We start from the raw sequence: 16963 nt of genomic DNA on the forward strand, positions 1-16963 counted from the left end.
GCCAGCATCTCCGCCAGTCTGCCCTCCTGCATATCACAGGCCAGAGCCCCACACCTGGGCTTTCCAGCGGATGAGACCCAGCTTAGAGCAGGAATTCTTGGTTGTAACCCGTCCTGCCTGAGCCAGGATCTTCCAGCGGGTGTGCGGTAAGCGCTGGTGTTGGGCGGGTGCCCCCAGGCGTTGAACCTCCCGCCAGCTCAAAACCTGACACTAAGGCCACCCTCTCCCCTTCCGAAACCTTACCGTGCAGAGTAAACGAAAGAGCTTAAGAAGAGGGCAGGGGGTCAAAGAGGGCCCAGGACTGTGGGGTTGCTGCCCTCCCCCCCCAGGCCCAGTCCTGCCTCTCCCTGAGCTCTGGGCCCCCTGCAAGCAGTGTCCCGCACCCCCCCAGAGGCCATCCCTCCTTCCCTGGCGGGTCGCTTCAGGCCTAGCACCATGATGCCAGTGGTGGTGACGGTCACCTGGGGTGGGCAAGTCCTTCCCCGCTCTAGTGACGGCAGCTCCCAGCGCTGTGCCTCCATCCGCCACCACTCAGGCACATTTGGCCTGGCCACCCTTCCCCCATTTTGGGGGGCCCTGGCTAAATTGTCCCTTTGGTCCTCCCCCAGACCGCCCCGTGGCCACCCCCAGGAGTGGATCAGGGACCTTCAGGAGGGAACGCCCGAGCTGCTGCAGGTGGCGTGGCAGCACCAAGGCTCCTGGGCCGGGGCTGGGGCTGGGACGGACTCGCTGCTGCTGTGTAGGTTACACTGGCTCCCTGTGTGTGGGTGAGTCTAGGGCCCTTCTAATGCCCCCAGCCGGGCAGCACCATCGCACCGTGGGCACCTGCAGCATCTCCCCCGTGAAACCCCCGCACGTGCCCGCGCGTGCCCGACACCGCCAGCAATGCACATGGGCACCCACCCTGCAGCGCCCCGGCAGTCCCGGTGCTGGAGAGGGGTCTTCGAAGGCAGGAGCACTAGCCAGGGGTGATGTGCTGAGCCCTCACCCCCAGAGCAGGCCCCCCCAACCAGCCCCTGCCCCGCCAGGCTCCAGCCAGGACCTCCCCCCTCCAGCTAGCACCCTGTGGCTGGGCCCCTTGCCCCCACCCGCCGCCCCACAGATGCCCAGACACAGATGCCCAGGCACAGCAGGGTGGTGCATAGCGACTGTGGTTGGATTTTATTGTATTTTTGATCATTGTTATTATACAAAATATACAGAGTTGAAAATGCAAAGCGGCTAGTGGGGCCCAGTGCCTGGTGAGGGGCACACGCCATGCGGCCAGGGGCGGGGCAGGGCACTGGTGCTGAATGCTGTTGCCGGTGCAGGAGAGGAGCAAGAGGACAGCCAAAATGACAATGCTCCCCCCCAAACCCAGAGTGACCCCAGCCCCACCAGGTGGAAGGGGGCGGGGCTGTCTGGATGAGAGTGAGGCTCAGCCCCACCCACAAAGGGGCCCTCGCTCAGCCTAGAGGTGTGGGAACAAGTGGGGGGCAGTGAGGAACAAACCACGCCAGGGGTGCCGGGGCTCTGGGGTGGAGCTGCCAGCGAGGGGTGGGGGTGAGAGCTGGGCCCTGGGGCAGGGCCAGGTGGATGGAACGAAGGAAGGAGCATTAAAAACCTGTCCTGACAGCGAGATCTCTGGGGCGGGAGGACGAGGGAGCATTGCAGGCCATCGTCCGGGAGCCGGACCCCGCTGGGGAATGGCTCATGGGGCACGGGAGGGCGCCCCGGCTCCCCAGCCTGCAGAAAGCCCTAGAGGGGGCACAGGGGGAACAGTCCTGCCCCGGGACCAGAGCATGCGGCGTTTGAGGGCCAGCGACCTGTGGTGGGGCAGGGGCTGGCGCCAGCCTCCTGCTTTGTCCCCATCTAGGGACAGGGCCCCATGCAAAGGGCAGCTCCAGCTCCGGCTCGGATCGTTTCCTGGGGATTCAGATCCAGGCCCTTTGCTAATCAGCACCCCACAAGCCCCCCTGCCTCCCCGCTTGGCCGCTGCTGAGTTGGCACCAGCCCAGCCCTCGGCTGCCGCTCCCTGACAAAGAGGCTGCAGCTTGGGCAGCCGGGCGCTGGGTGGGTTTCTGCCCCAGTGCACCACCTGACCTCTAGCGGCACAGGGCTCGGTGCCCCCCTTCCCATACCCAGCAGAGAGCAGGACAGGCGGTTCCCACCCACCTGGCAGTGCCGAGAGCCACGCAGGCTTGGCAGGGAATAATCAACCCTATTAGCCCACAAAGCCAGTGGGGATGGCTGGCCAGAGATGTCTGCTGCCCTGGGCTCAGTCAGACCTGTCTTTCCCAGCTGATGGGCCCTGGACATGGAGCTGCTTCCCTGGGGAAATTCCCCAGGCTGCCTCTGGCTCTGCCTTGTTGCGCACACCCTCAGCCCTGACAGCAGCGCTCATCCCAAGGCCTGCCAGGCTAGGAGCACGTTGAACCCGCCTCCCTGCCCAGATGAACAGCTCCACTCAGCTATCAGGAACGGGGAGCAGGCCCCACCTCACAGGACCTGGCCTGAGGGACAGGGGGGCAGATCCGGGGAAGTGCCTTGGTGCAGCATGCAGTTGACTTGTGGAACTTGCTGCTGCAGGAGATTGTAATGGCAGCTGGCTCAGCACAGCTCCAACAAGGCCATCACTGTGAACAGGAACCACGTCTGCAGAGAGAATTACAGGGGCCGTGGCGTCTCAGACCCAGGGCTGGCGCTAATCTGCAGCCGGGGTCCGGAGGAACCTGCCCATGTGCAGGGCAGGAGATGGGGCCACATCTTCCTTTGAAGCCCCAGGCACTGGCCACTGCTGGTGATAAAATACCCACGGGGATGGCTGCGCTGCCCCTCGGGGGGCGCTAGGGAGTGACACCCGCCTGTCATCAGAGGGACCCCAGGGACCAGTCTGCCAGCCTGTCCCCGGCAGCACTGGCTGGGCCGTGATGCCTAGGAATGGCATGCGCTGGCCGCGCACAAGCCCCGTGGCTCTCTGCCTCCCAGCCTGTCCTGCCCCATGTCAGCCCGAGGCAGACGGACGGCTGGCTGCCGAGCTATTCCCCCTCAACCGATCGTCTGTCCAGCTCACGGCGTCGTCTCACTTCTGGGCTCCTCTGGGACTCTGTGCAGCCCACCCCCCGGCTCCCGTCACCCGCCCGCGTCGGTCTGAGCACAGGGGCCGCCAGCAGCTGCCTGAGCGACACCCTCTGGGCTCCTAGCCCCTCCTCCATCTGGGGTGCCGCTGGCGGTAGCAGCCTTGGCCCCACTTTGCTCAGGGCTGGGGGGGGTGAGATCTCAGCAGCTGGGCGGGGGAGTCCCCAGAGCCACGGGCTCTCCAGGGAGCATTGCCCACTGGCCCGGCCGCGTGCTGCCCGCTGCGACTGACCGGCGTGACGTGGCAGCGGGGAGCAGCAGGCAGGAAAGACGCAGGTTGTGCCCTGGGGCCAGCAGAGAGCAGGGCGCCGGGAGCAAGAGAGCGCACAGAGCTGAAGAGCCGCCCAGAGAGGCTGCCGTCAGCCCCAGACTGGACTCTCTGCTTCTCCAATACACCCCCCCACCCCACCAGTGGCACCCCAGGGCCAGGCCCCTTGCGTTAGGTCATTTCAGGGAAACGTTTTGCTCGGGCACCAAGTGCCAGCTGGATTCCTGGCGCCTGACGCCCCCTCTGCCCTCAGCAGTCCTGGAGAGGTTCCCCCGCAGCTCATCCGTGCTTGGTGCCCGCCATGCTAACCAGCCCCCCAGCCAAGCCCTCTGCTGGGAGCCGGGGGCCCCCCCACGGTGCAGGCACCCCGAGCGGCTGGGCCGTGGCGCGAGACCGGCGCCTCCTGGCTCGGCCCCGGCAGTCACTGCCCCAGTGCTCCCGACGGGACGGGGGCCTCGTGGTGAAAGGCTTCCCGGCCCGTTCCCCAGCCACTCACCGCCCCAGCCTCTCCCTCCGCCCCTGGGCTCTAGGGGTCACCTCATTCCCCTGTCGCTAGCTAAGCCCAGCCAAGGTCCTGCTCCCTACAGCTAATGCAGGTGACTAACCCGTGAGCGCTCAGGGACGCGCCCAGCCTGCCTGCCTCCTCCAGGGCATCCGGGCACTGCTCCTCTGCCCACCCTGACGGGGGGAAGGTGGAAACAGCAGAGGGCATCTCCCTGACCCGGCGCCAGGGGAGGGGTGATGGCCCCCGTGATGAACGGCGACGGGGACCGGCCCGGGTTTGACGAAAGCATCTGGAACTGGTGGGTGCGGGATGCACTCCGCCCCCTGCTGGCAATGGCTGGAGCTGCAGAGGAACCCGTGCGGCAGGCCCTCAGGTGCAATACTCCAGATCGGGTTCCAGGTGGGGTCCTGGAGCTGGGGCCAGAGACGAGGGAAGGGAGCCAGCTCTGAATCCTCGAGGGCGGGGGACACTGTGAACCGGGCTGCGCAGTGGATACCTAGCAGGAGGGGGTGGGTGTTATCCGGAGCCAGGCAGCTCCGATTCCGAGCTATGGGCGTAGGAGGGTCCGTTTGGGCCCAAGTGCCCCGGGAGAGCGCTTGCCTTCTGCCAGGCGGTGCCCACGCTCTGCCCCCAGGAGCGGCTCAGGATGCCCACGTCCCCATGGCAGGCAGAGCCGCAGCTAGCCCCAGGGCAAGGCCAGGTCCCTTCCTCGCAGGTGCCACCACCACGTCTCCCAGAGCCAAAATCCTTCCCCTGCAGCGTTCAGGGAGGCTGCGCAGCCAGGACGGGAGGGTCTCAGAGGAAGAGACGAGAGAGAAGCAGGAGCTTGGCCCGGTGGCGGGTCCAGCAGGGCTAGATCACGTTGTCGAAGAGCTGCATGGATCTCATGATGTTCTCGTCCTGCAGGGGCGGAGGAGGAGATGCGTCCGCTGGCCAGGCTCTCCCCACAACCGCACCCTAAACTGGAACCCGTGCTCAGTGGGTCTGCTGGGGCCTCGACTCCGACAGCAAAACCTGTGTCTAGGGTCCAGTGCCCCCCAGGCAGAGGGTCCCCGCTCACCGGGCTGTCCTGGCACCACCCAGAGCGCCAAGCTGGCATGCCACGGCGAAGGCCCAGGCTCACGGGCAAAGCGCTAGGAGCCTTTAACGGCTGAGAAGAGAGGGCCCCCCAGGCTGTAGGTCTCATTGGAAAGGTGACGTCTTGCCCCACACCCACTGGCACTATGCCAGGCTACTGGCTCTTAGGGGAGTGCACCCAGCCCCGCCCCACTTCCCACACAGTCCTGGGGACCCTCAGAGGTCTCTCCTCCAAGCACGGGTCCTGCCCAGCCTCGCTTAGCTTCTCAGCTCTGGGAGGAGCAGCTGGGCAGCAGTGCCCAGGGGACTCAGGGCAGGGGCGGGGCGTGGCAGGGTGAGGAGCCACGTGGGCGAGCGGGAGAAGGGCCTGGCCCAGGAACAAGCTGCAACTTTACCTTCTGACACGACTCGATGAACTCCTCGATTGTGACCACCCCGTCCTTATTCCGGTCCATCTTCTGCAAAGACACAGCGTCACGGAGCCGGCAGCGGGTCCAGAGACAGGCGGAGAGGCTGCATGTGCCCAACAGGGGACAGCCCCCCACTCTGATCCCTGCCGGGGGAGAGCGCCCCCCCACTCTGATCCCCACTGGGGGGACAGCATCCTCCACTCTGATCCCCGCCCAAGGGGGGACAGCACCCCCACTCTGATCCCCGCCCAAGGGGGGACAGCACCCCCACTCTGATCCCTGCCAGGGGAGAGCGCCCCCCCACTCTGATCCCCGCTTGGGGGACAGCATCCTCCACTCTGATCCCCGCCCAAAGGGGGACAGCACCCCCACTCTTATCCCTGTCATGGGGCTAGCGCCCCCCACTCTGATCCCTGCCGGGGGAGAGCGCCCCCCCACTCTGATCCCCGCTGGGGGACAGCACCCCCACTCTTATCCCTGTCATGGGGCTAGCGCCCCACACTCTGATCCCCACCTGAGGGGGACAGGGGCCACTCTGATCACCGCCAGGGGGACAGCACCCCCCCCTCTGATCCCTACCCGAAGTGGACAGCGCCCCCCACTGTGATCCTCACCTGAGGAGGAACAACAGCCCCCACTCTGATCCTTGTCATGGGGACAGCGCCCCCCACTCTGATCCCTGCTGGGAGGACAGCGCACCCCATTCTGATCCCCACCCAAGGGAGACACCCCCCCCGACTCTGATCCCTGCCAGGAGGACAGCATCACTCACTCGGATCCACAGGGGATCCCTCCTGTGTGGGCTGCATTTGGACAAGGAGGAGGCAACATCCCCAGCAGCCCGAGCAGCATCTGCCCAGGATGGGGCTCTCCGTGGGTCTGAGAGAGCCCAGGGTGCCCCCCAGATCTAAACCCCAAAACCCCATCCTGGGCAGATCCAGGTGAGCACAGGGTTAATCACGGGGGTGGGGCAGGTCTGTGGGTAACAAAGCCCAGGGATACGCCAGGATCCTCAAATGAGAAGGGAGCTCAAAGCTCCCGCTTCAGGGCAGCAGTCCGTGGAAGGAGGGGTTTGGGTGGGGAGCCTGCCAGGGGGCAGCTCACCCCACAGGGAAGAGCCCGGCACCTCCCGCAGAGTGGAGACAGGATGCTGGGCTGGATGGAGCCTGGGTCTGACCTGGGCCTATGATCCCCTGGAGCTTTCCCGCTTTGGGGGGGCATGGACAGGGGAGGGGTACATCCTGGGGCTTCCCCTCCACATCTCTCTATGCTGCTCTGAGCAATCTCTCCTTTGCCCTCCCGTCCCCAGCCCCCTGGGCCCTGCCCGTGGTCACTGACTCCTCTCCCTGCTCCCAGAGGGACCCCCGGGCCAGCTCCACGTCTCACCTGGAAAAAGTTCTCCACGTGCTCCTGGGGGGCCTCCTCCCGCATGGCCGGGTACGTGTATTTGCCCATCATGTCGTAGATGGACTTCATGATGTCCAGCATTTCCTGGAGGGAGGGGCCCAGAACCGAATAATTATTAGCAGTCGCCCCACGAAGAGGCCCCCATGCCTTTCTGCGGGAGGCACCTGGGCCCTCCCACCTCTCCCATCAGCAGGGGACACTCTGGGCAGCTTCTGGTGCCAGCCAAGGGAGACAGAGACACCTGCACTGGAAGGGGGTCAATCAAGTGACATGGCAGGATTGCAACCCTCTCCCCCTGCCAGGGAGAGACACGAGGAGCTGGGGGGCCCAGGCTGGGAACTGATTATTGCCCCCCACAACTCTGCAGATGCCACTCAATCCCAACCCGCAGCCCCCTGCTATCCCAGCTTGGGTTCCCCCCACAGCTCTCTGGATGCCCCTCAATCCCGACCCGCAGCTCCCTGTTATCCCAGCCCTGGGCTCCTGCTACCTCTGCTGAAGCCCTTCAGTCCTGCCCCTCTCCCCCCCCCCCCCCCCCACAGCCCTAGATCTCCTGAGATGAAGTGGCCCAGCAGTGTCAGTGTTTCCCAGTGTGTCCCCCGCCCCCGGTTCCCATCTCTCCCACACACACCTCTTTGGTGATGCAGCCGTCTTTGTTCAGGTCATAGAGGTTGAAAGCCCAGCTGAGCCGGTCATCTATGGTGCCTCGGAGAATCACGGACAAACCAGCCACAAAGTCCTGTGGAGGAATCAGGGGTTACAAGGACAGTTGCTCTTGCAAGACCCTAGGCCATCAGGGTACAGAGCATAAGAAGGGCCAGACAGGCTCAGACCAGCAGCCCACCTAGCCCAGTGTCCTGTCTTGGACAGCGGCCAATGTCAGATAGGGAGTGAACAGAACAGGGCATTTTCAGGTGATCCATCTGTGACCCTGAGAACACCCCAATGCCAGCTGGCACGCTGAGGTCATGATATGTACCCAAAAGGTGGTAACGTAGCACTGAAAAACTAACGCTGATCATTAATGTTCTTGTGTGATGTATGTACGGTGACCCCACCAAGGACTTCCTATCTCTGCTCTGCAAATATGTTCTCGAGATGTTCCTGGCGTGCAGCGCCTACACCACTCCTGCTGGGATTCTCTTTTCCAATCGCATCACTTTGCACTTCTCAACACGGAATTTCAGCTGCCCTTTTGTCACCCAGTCTCCCAGGTTTGTGAGATCCCCTGGTAACTCTTTGCAGTCTGCTTTGGACTTAAATACCATGAGTAATTTTGCATAGTCTGCAAATTTTGCCACCTCGCTGTTTACCCCTTTTCCCAGATCATTTATGAATATGCTGAATAGGACTGGGCCCAGGACAGACCCCTGGGGGACACCACTATTTACCTCTCTCCAGTCTGAAAACTGACCCTTTGATCTCATTAAACTGGGTGACTGGGCAACAAAATGACAGATGAAATGCAAAGCAATGCCCATTGGAAAACACGATCCCAACTGTACATATACAATGATCGGGGTCTAAATTAGCTGTTCCCACTCAGGAAAGATCTTGCAGTCATTGTGGGTAGTTCTCTAAAAACATCCACTCAATGTGCAGCGGCCATCAAAAAAGTGACCAGAATGCTGGGAATCGTTAGGGAGGGGATAGATAATCAGGCAGAGACTATCATATTGCCTCAAGAGCAGGGGTCGGCAGCCTTTCAGAAGTGGTGGGCCAAGTCTTCATGTATTCGCTGTAATTTAAGGTTTTGCCTGCCAGTCATACATTTTCAGGTTTTTTAGAAGGTCTCTCTCTAGAAGTCTGTATATTACGTAACTAAACTATTGTCGTATGTAAAGTAAACGAGGTTTTCAAAATGTTTAAGAAGCTTCATTTAAAATTAAATTAAAATGCAGATCTTACGCCGCCGGCCCGCTCAGCCCGCTGCCAGCCTGGGCTTCCGTTCACCCTGAGCGGGGCCGGCAGCCAGGACCCCCGACCAGCAGCGGGCTGGGCGGGACCCCAGACCGGCACCCCAGACCGGCAGCGGGCTGAGCGGGGCCGGCGGCCGGGACCCCAGACCGGCAGCGGGCTGAGCGGAGCCGGCGGCCGGGACCCCAGACCGGCAGCGGGCTGAGCGGGGCCGGCGGCCGGGACCCCAGACCGGCAGCGGGCTGAGCGGGGCCGGCGGCCGGGACCCCAGACCGGCAGCGGGCTGAGCGGGGCCGGCGGCCGGGACCCCAGACCGGCAGCGGGCTGAGCGGGGCCGGCGGCCGGGACCCCAGACCGGCAGCGGGCTGAGCGGGGCCGGCGGCCGGGACCCCAGACCGGCAGCGGGCTGGGCGGGGCCGGCGGCCGGGACCCCAGACCGGCAGTGGGCTGGGCGGGGCCGGCGGCCGGGACCCCAGACCGGCAGTGGGCTGAGCGGGGCCGGCGGCTGGGACCCCAGACCGGCAGTGGGCTGAGCAGCTCAGCCCGCTGCCAGTCTGGGGTTCCAACCTCTGGCTCCTGCCAGCCAGGGTCCCGGCTGCCGGCACCGCTTAGCCCACTGCCGGTCTGGGATCCCGGCTCTGTCCACATAGAGCAGGTACCTACCTTGTTCTAGCCATTCTCTTCCTCTCTCTGCACTGAACTGAGGGTGGGAGTGCACTGAGCACCGGGCTGGGGGTGAAGGAGCAGGCTGGGGGTTGGGGTGCAGGGTCTAGCCAGGAGCTAGAATGAGGGAGGGGGCTCAGGGTTGTGGCAGGAGGTGTGGGTGTGGAGTGTTTACCGGGGCAGCTCCCATTTGGTGCGAGAGGTGCAGATGGGAATGTCTGTGGGATGGGGGGGTGCAGGAGCTCCCGTTTAGTGTGTGTGTGTGGGGGGGGGATGTGGGGGGTGCAAGAGCCAGGGCATGGAGTGGGGGGGGCTGGGTATGCGTGGGGGATGCAGAAGTCAGGGCATGGGGCTGAGGGTGTGTGTGGGGGGTGCTGGAGTCAGGGCTGGGGTTGTGGGGGGGGTGCAGGGGTGAGGGCAGAGGACTGGGTGTGTGTGAGGAGGGTTCAGGGGTCAGGGCAGAGGGCTCGGGGTGTGTGAGGGGCGTGCAGAGGTGAGGGCAGTGGACTGGGTGTGTGAGGGGGGTGCAGGGGTCAGGGCACAGGGGTGGAGGGGTGAGGGGGGTGCAGGGATCAGGGCAGAACACTGGGGGTATGGCTGGGGTCATGGGGGTGCTCCCAGCCTCCTGCCCTGAGCGGCTCATGGCAGGGGGCTGGAGGGGATATGCCGATTCCACCGCCTTCCCCAAGGTCCCCGGTGCAGAGAGCGTGCTGCGGCTCCGCTTTTCCCTCTCCCCCTCCGCTGATCGGCCGCAGGGAGGGAGCGGAGGAGGGGCAGGAACCCCGCAAGCTGGGGGAAGAGGCGGGGGGGAGATCGCCTGCCCTGCAAGAAGAGAGCAGGGGGCGGGGGGCGGAGAAGAGCGGGCCAGGCTGGGCTGGATTTTTAATGGCTCGCTGCTGCCTGCCAGGGTCCGGCCACACCTTGAATCCTGCCTGCAGATCTGATCACCCCATCTCAAAAATGGTATACTGGAACTGGAAAAGGTTCAGAGAAGGGCAACAAGAATGATGAGGGGGATGGATCGGCTGCCGTATGAGGAGAGATTAATAAGACTGGCAATGTTCAGCTTGGAAAAGAGACGACTAAGGGGGGATATGACAGAGGTCTATACAATCATGACTGGTGTGGAGAAAGTGAATGGGGAAGTGTTATTTACCCCTTCTCATAACACATGAACCAGGAATCTCCCAATGAAATTAATAGGCAGCAGGTTTAACCAAAGGAAGTATTTCTTCCCACAAGGCACAGTCAACCTGTGGAACTCCTTGCCAGGGGATGCTGTGAATGACAAAAGTATAACTGTGTTCAGAAAAGAACTAGATCAGTTTCTGTAGGACAGATCCAGCAATGGCTATTAGCCAGGATGGGCAGGGACGCAACCCCATGATCTGGGTGTCCCTAACCTCCGTCTGCCAGAAGCTGGGAGGGAACGACAGGGGATGGATCACTCGCTAATTGCCCTGTTCTGTTCATTCCCTCTGAAGAACCGGGCACTGGCCAGTCGGAAGACAGGACACTGGACTCGATGGATCATTGTTCTGACCCGATCGGGCCTTTCTTCCGTTTGTTCTGATGATCAGCACAAACGGGCAGTGAAACCACGGAGCTTCAGTCCCAGCCGCGTTGCTCGTGTCTCCCTCATGGCTGCTAACAGAGATTGCACCTTCCGGGAGAGCACAACCTGCGTATCTCCAAGGGTGCAGTCCCCCCCACGAGAGGGTCAGGGCGAGGTCTAGGGATCTCACTGCCTGATGGACTGATCCTCTTCCTGGTGGAAAACACGGCTCGTTATTGATCACCCCATGGGCCCCAGGCGTCTCTGAGTCATGGGGTCCCCAGGGGCCTCTGACAGGCAAACCCCGGAACCCCGTCCCTGAGCTCCCAGCACGGCTCGGCATTACTCATCGTCGCCCCGCCTGAGCTTGGACTGTCATCTGGGTCATGCAGGATTGCCTGGGGCTTGACACCACAACAACCAGGCTGCCAACAGAGAAGCCCAGGAGAGCCACAGGATGTGGCTGGGTCTGGCAGCCCCGAGGACAGAGCTGCATTCCCCAGCACGGCCACCACCAAGAGGAGTCGAGTGGGAAAAAAATCACGAGATCAGCTTAAAATTCTGGGGTTCTGGTTCTTTGCCTTCTGATGTCCACGGGCCTTTAAGGGTCCAATTTGCAGGCTTTTCTCCCCACCAGGAGGGCTAGGAACTTGCTGTTTTAAAGACAGACACTGAGATTCTCACGTCATCACCTTCCTCCAGGAGCTGGGGCTTTAACACCAACTAGTGCGAGATTCGCAATCACTAGCGAGAGTTGATGACACTCGTTCCGCCCGAGTCCTGACAGCACCAGACTCAAAGGCTCTAGCCCCAGCCCCCAGGTCCCGGCCCAACCAGGTAGGTGCGGAGGCTCACCTCAAAGCTGATAGAGCCGTCACGGTCGGTGTCGAATGCATTGAAGAGGAAAGTGGCATACGTGCCAGAATCTGCGGGAGAGAGTCAAACAGGGACAAGACTTACTGACTTCAACCCACTGTACGAATGACTAGATATTAAGCAAGGAACAGAGCCAGCTTTCGGATGTCGACCTGGGGAACTCACTGCCACAGGAATCCAGACAGCCTCAGTGCTGCACCTGGCTAATTTGGTTGTAATCATTCTAAGCTACATTAAGGGTGATCCACTCTCATGCTCCGGGGCATCAGCTGATGGCGGCAGGGTCATGAAGGAGTCTCCGCCCCTCCCAGACCCCCAGCATGGAACAACATGGCGGATTTCTTTTCACCCTCCTCTGAAGCATCAGGCAGTGGCTGGAGAGAGACACGGCGCCAGCCCAGGGAGACCCATGGCCTGAGCATGTGCGCGATCGCATTCCCTTGTAGAGTGCACCATGGACACAAGGAGGGTGCAGGTGGGGGTCAGTGCACAGCGACTGCCTTAGGGAGAGCGCTGCAGCTGCAGAAGTTGGCTCCAGGGATGCTGGAGAGTACATGCCTGAGCTGCTCGAAGACGCTCTGACCCTCTGAGCCCCCGCGGCTCATGTGAGCAAGCCCCCGCCCCAGCCCTCCCCCCTCCCGCCGGCCTGACCCCCGCAAAACCAGAGCTCCTCTTTGAGAACGGGGGGCAGGAGCCATTGCGAATGGAAGTGCAACTGCGCCTGGCTTGGCTATTTGCATGGGCAGGTGCCTGATTTACACAGGCAATCACGGCAATTGCACGCGCAAACTAGATGCACATTTTGCTTACACGAAGGCAGCCTGCCATTCCTGGCCCTCTGGCCCCGAGTGTGGTGGTGTGGGAGCCACCTCTGGGGTGACCCCCCTCCCATGGGGACTGACCCGCCCTGAGCTCCGTTTTGCACCCCTGTAGGAGCCGGAATTGAGAGGGGAGCTCACCTCCCTGCGGGAAGAACTGGGAGTAGATCTGTTTGAAGTTCTCTTCGTTAACGAGGCCAGTCGGGCATTCCTGCCAAAGGGAAAATCACAAACAAGATCACCCCCCCTCCAAACAGCCAGGGCTGGAATGGTCTGAGCACAGGACTGGGAGCCAGGCTTGCCTGAGCTCTCCTTGGGAATCTATCCCTCCGGCCCCTTGGGCAGAACATGTCACTGCTCTGTGCCTCAGTTTCCCCATAGACTCCTGCCTTCCCCCTCTGGTTGTGCTCAGGACAGCACGTCTCGAGGGGGGGACAGGCCCCATGGGGTTCTGGGCCCCACTGTGCGGACACAGCAGAAGTCACAGTCCCTGTCCCAAAGGGCTCCCAGGCTAACTCCACCCTGAGTACCGACTCCGCAGCTCCCATTGGCCGGGAACCACAGACAATGGGAGCTGCAGGGGTGGTGCCTGCAGGCAGGGGCAGTGCGCAGAGCCGCCTGGCCGCCCCGAGCTTAGGAGCCGCAAGGACATGTTGCCGCTTCTGGGAGCCGCCTGAGGTAAGCGCCACCCAGCCAGAGCCCGCACCCCATCCCACACCCCCTCCTGCACCCCAACCCCCAGCCTCCACCCACATCCAAACTCCCTCCCAGAGCCCGCAACCCCCGCACTCCAACCCCCTGCCCTGAGCCCCCTCCCGCACCCAAACTCCCTCCCAGAGCCCACACCCCAACCCCCTGCCTAGGGTTGCCAACGCTCCCGGTTTCCCTGGGAGTCTCCTGGAATGGGGCTCTATCTCCCAGAGGCTACTGGCACCAATCCGGGAGATCTGAGCCTGCTAAGAGTCCAGCGGGGCCAAGGCAGGCTCCCTGCCTGCCCTGGCCTCGCGCTGCTCCAGGAAGCCGCCAGCACGTCTCTGCGACCTGAGGGCGGGGGGGCTGGGGGCCTCCGCGTGCTGCCCCTGCCTGCAAGCACCGGCCCCGCAGTTCCCATTGGCTGGCTGCCCCCTCCCCCTCTCCCTCGGAGGGAGTGAGTGAGCGATGGGGCGGGGGGGGGATGGAGTGAGCGGGGGCACAGCCTAGGAAAAGGGGCGGGGCAGGGGCGGGGCAGGGCAATGGTGTTTGGGTTTGTGCAATTAGACAGTTGGCAACCCTAGGCCGGGAGGGGGGCGCTCGGGACAGAGGCAGGTGCCCCCCCTCCCCCCCCCACGCCAGCCCTGCACCTGGCCCAGGGACTCACGTTCTTGAAGCCCCGGTACAGGACCTGCAGCTCCTTGCGGCTGAACTTGGTCTGTTCCTGCAGCTGTTCCAGCCCCTCGGGGCGATGGCAGACGGTGGAGAGCTCGAACTCGTCCTCCACGCTGTCTGCAAGGGGGAGAGCGGCTCAGAGCCTCGGGGCCGGCTGCCCCTGTCCGAGCCCGCCCCCACGGCGCCAGCTACCCCCGCCCGAGCCCCCACGGCGCCAGCTACCCCCGCCCGAGCCCCCACGGCGCCGGCTGCCCCTGTCTGAGCCCCCAAGGCACCGGCTGCCGCGTCCTGAGCCCCCTCGGGGCCTGCTGCCCTGCCCAAGCCCCCCCCCACGGCGCCGGCTGCCCCCTCCCGAGCCCCCACAGCACCAGCTGCTCCCACCTGAGCCCTCCCCCACAGCGCCAGCTACCCCCGACCGAGCCCCCTTGGGGCCAGCTGCCCCCTCCTGAAACCTCCCCCACGGCACCGGCTGCCCCCTCCCGAGCCCCCTCGGGGGCAGTTGCCCCCGCCCAAGTCCTCCCCCACAGCGCCGGATACCCCCTCCCAAGCCCCCTCGGGGCTGGCTGCCCCCTCCCGAGCCTCCACAGCGCCGGCTGCCCCCTCCTGAGCCCCCTCGGGGCCAGCTGCCCCCTGCCAAGCCCCCTCGGGGCCGGCTGCCCCTTACCAAGCCCCCACGGCGCCAGCTGCCCCCGCCCTCCCCCTCCCCCTTGGGGCTACCCCCTACCAAGCCCCCATGGCGCCCTACCCCCAGCCTCCCCTTCCTGCCCCTTCACCCCAATCCTCCCCCTCAGCCTCCCCTTCCTGCCCCTCACCCCTAATCCTCCCTTCCAGCCTCCCCTTCCTGCCCCTCACCCCCTAATCCTCCCTCCCAGCTGCCACTTCCTGCCCCTCACCCCCTAATCCTCCCTCCCAGCCTCCCCTTCCTGCCCCCTCACCCTCCAATTCTCTCCCCAACCTCCCCTTCCTGCCCTCTCACCCCCTAATCAAGTTGCAGGGGGGGAGGTTTAGGTTGGATATTAGGAAAAAACTTTTTCACTAAGAGGGTGGTGAAACACTGGAATGCGTTACCTAGGGAGGTGGTAGAATCTCCTTCCTTAGAGGTTTTTAAGGTCAGGCTTGACAAAGCCCTGGCTGGGATGATTTAACTGGGAATTGGTCCTGCTTCGAGCAGGGGGTTGGACTAGATGACCTTCTGGGGTCCCTTCCAACCCTAATCTTCTATGATTCCATGATTCTAATCCTCTCCCCAACCTTCCCTTCCTGCCCCTCACCCCCTAATCCTCCCCCCAGCCTCCCCTTCCTGCCCCTCACCCCCTAATCCTCCCCCCAGCCTCCCCTTCCTGCCCCCTCACCCCAATCCTCCCCCCAGCCTCCCCTTCCTGCCCCTCACCCCCTAATCCTCCCCCCAGCCTCCCCTTTCTGCCCCCTCACCCCAATCCTCCTCCCAGCCTCCCCTTCCTGCCCTCTCACCCCCTAATCCTCCCCCAGCCTCCCCTTTCTGCCCCCTCACCCCAATCCTCCTCCCAGCCTCCCCTTCCTGCCCCTCACCCCCTAATCCTCCCCCCAGCCTCCCCTTCCTGCCCCCTCACCCCAATCCTCCCCCCAGCCTCCCCTTCCTGCCCCTCACCCCCTAATCCTCCCCCCAGCCTCCCCTTCCTGCCCCCTCACCCCAATCCTCCTCCCAGCCTCCCCTTCCTGCCCTCTCACCCCCTAATCCTCCCCCAGCCTCCCCTTTCTGCCCCCTCACCCCAATCCTCCTCCCAGCCTCCCCTTCCTGCCCCTCACCCCCTAATCCTCCCCCCAGCCTGCCCTTCCTGCCCCCTCACCCCAATCCTTCCCCACAGCCTCCACTTCCTGCCCCTCACCCCTAATCCTTCCCCCAGCCTCCCCTTCCTGCCCCTTCACCCCAATCCTCTCCCCAGCCTCCCCTTCCTGCCCCTCACCCTCTAATCCTCCCCACCAGCCTCCACTTCCTGCCCCCTCAACCCCCGACCCACGCAGTCCCACCCCAATACTTCCAGGGAGGCTCCTTCCAAAGGAATCAGGCTCCCTCACCACATCGGCCAGCACCCTGTGCTGAGTCAGAGAGCCACCCTGCCGGGGCAGGAGAGAGGATGGGTGGGGCCCCTGCCAGGCTCCCCTAGGCTCTGCTACCCCAAATCCTCCAGGGATCCTGTGTAGCCTCAGCCCTGCATTCGCCCCCACCCTCCCGTCCCAGGGCTGTGGGAGTCGCTCAGTCGCTGGGTCTCTCCGGTCCTCTGAGTGTCGCCCTGCCCTGCCCCAGCAAGTGGTGGAGAGGTTCTGCCCGACTGGCACCCAACTCCCCGCTGCTCTTCCCCCACCCTCCGCCACCCAGCATGGGGCAACCTGCACCCTGCTGCAGGGACAGCGGGCACGGGCCCCGAGGCCAGGCCTGAGCCGATTCACAGGCAGGGCTGGTCACCGACGCCATAAGGCACGGCCCTCCGAGGCGCCCGGGGCTGGATGTCCCAGGACACCCACCCTTCGCATGCCGGCTCCTCCCCATTGCCTGGAGGTTGGTTTAAGTGGCGAGACGCCGCTAAGGGAGCCGGCCCCATGCGACTGCCTGTGCTGGAAGCACTCGCTGAGTTCCGCCCCCGCCCCCTGCTTTCCCTTGGGGGTCCCTCCGACCACTGAACATCAGCCACGGGGCTCGACCCCATCCATTTCCACCATCCGCATGACCAGCTGGCCGGGCGCTTACTGAGATGGGGAGCGGGGACTCAAAGCACGCCCCCGGGACTCTGGAGATGGGGGTCTGGTGCCCAGGGCAGGTCTGCCTGTCCGCTCCCCCTCTGTGCGGTGCGCTCCCCTTCTGTAGGCACAGAGGCGCAAAGAGTCCCGCGGAGGGCAGGCGCTGACAGAGGGGCACGCCAGCGTTTGGTCCCTCCTGACCCTGTCCGCTGGAGGGTGGATTGCAGATTTGAATGTCGATGCCCAGTTTGGATGGCACCGAGGAGAGCC

At 63.8% G+C, this 16963-nt stretch overlaps 1 protein-coding gene across 5 annotated transcripts in view; it reads right to left on the minus strand.

Annotated features, from left to right (window-relative positions):
- Window positions 1-1135: 1135 nt before the first annotated feature.
- Window positions 1136-16963, minus strand: part of KCNIP2 (potassium voltage-gated channel interacting protein 2) — a 135396-nt gene continuing 119568 nt past the window's right edge. For 4 of the 5 annotated variants that reach the window (XM_078853885.1, XM_078853887.1, XM_078853888.1 and 1 more), the window contains 7 exons: window positions 13971-14095; window positions 12755-12824; window positions 11775-11845; window positions 7416-7523; window positions 6764-6868; window positions 5363-5425; window positions 1136-4790 (listed from right to left, as the gene is read on the minus strand). In XM_078853885.1, coding sequence (XP_078710011.1) covers window positions 4743-4790; window positions 5363-5425; window positions 6764-6868; window positions 7416-7523; window positions 11775-11845; window positions 12755-12824; window positions 13971-14095 — 590 coding nt within the window. In that variant the 3' untranslated portion in view covers window positions 1136-4742. Of the gene's footprint in view, window positions 4791-5362; window positions 5481-6763; window positions 6869-7415; window positions 7524-11774; window positions 11846-12754; window positions 12825-13970; window positions 14096-16963 lie in introns of those variants that run through there. The other variant, XM_078853886.1, reaches the window with a different exon arrangement.

This window comes from Lepidochelys kempii, chromosome 7 (assembly GCF_965140285.1).
Source record: "Lepidochelys kempii isolate rLepKem1 chromosome 7, rLepKem1.hap1, whole genome shotgun sequence".
Taxonomy (NCBI): domain Eukaryota; kingdom Metazoa; phylum Chordata; order Testudines; family Cheloniidae; genus Lepidochelys; species Lepidochelys kempii.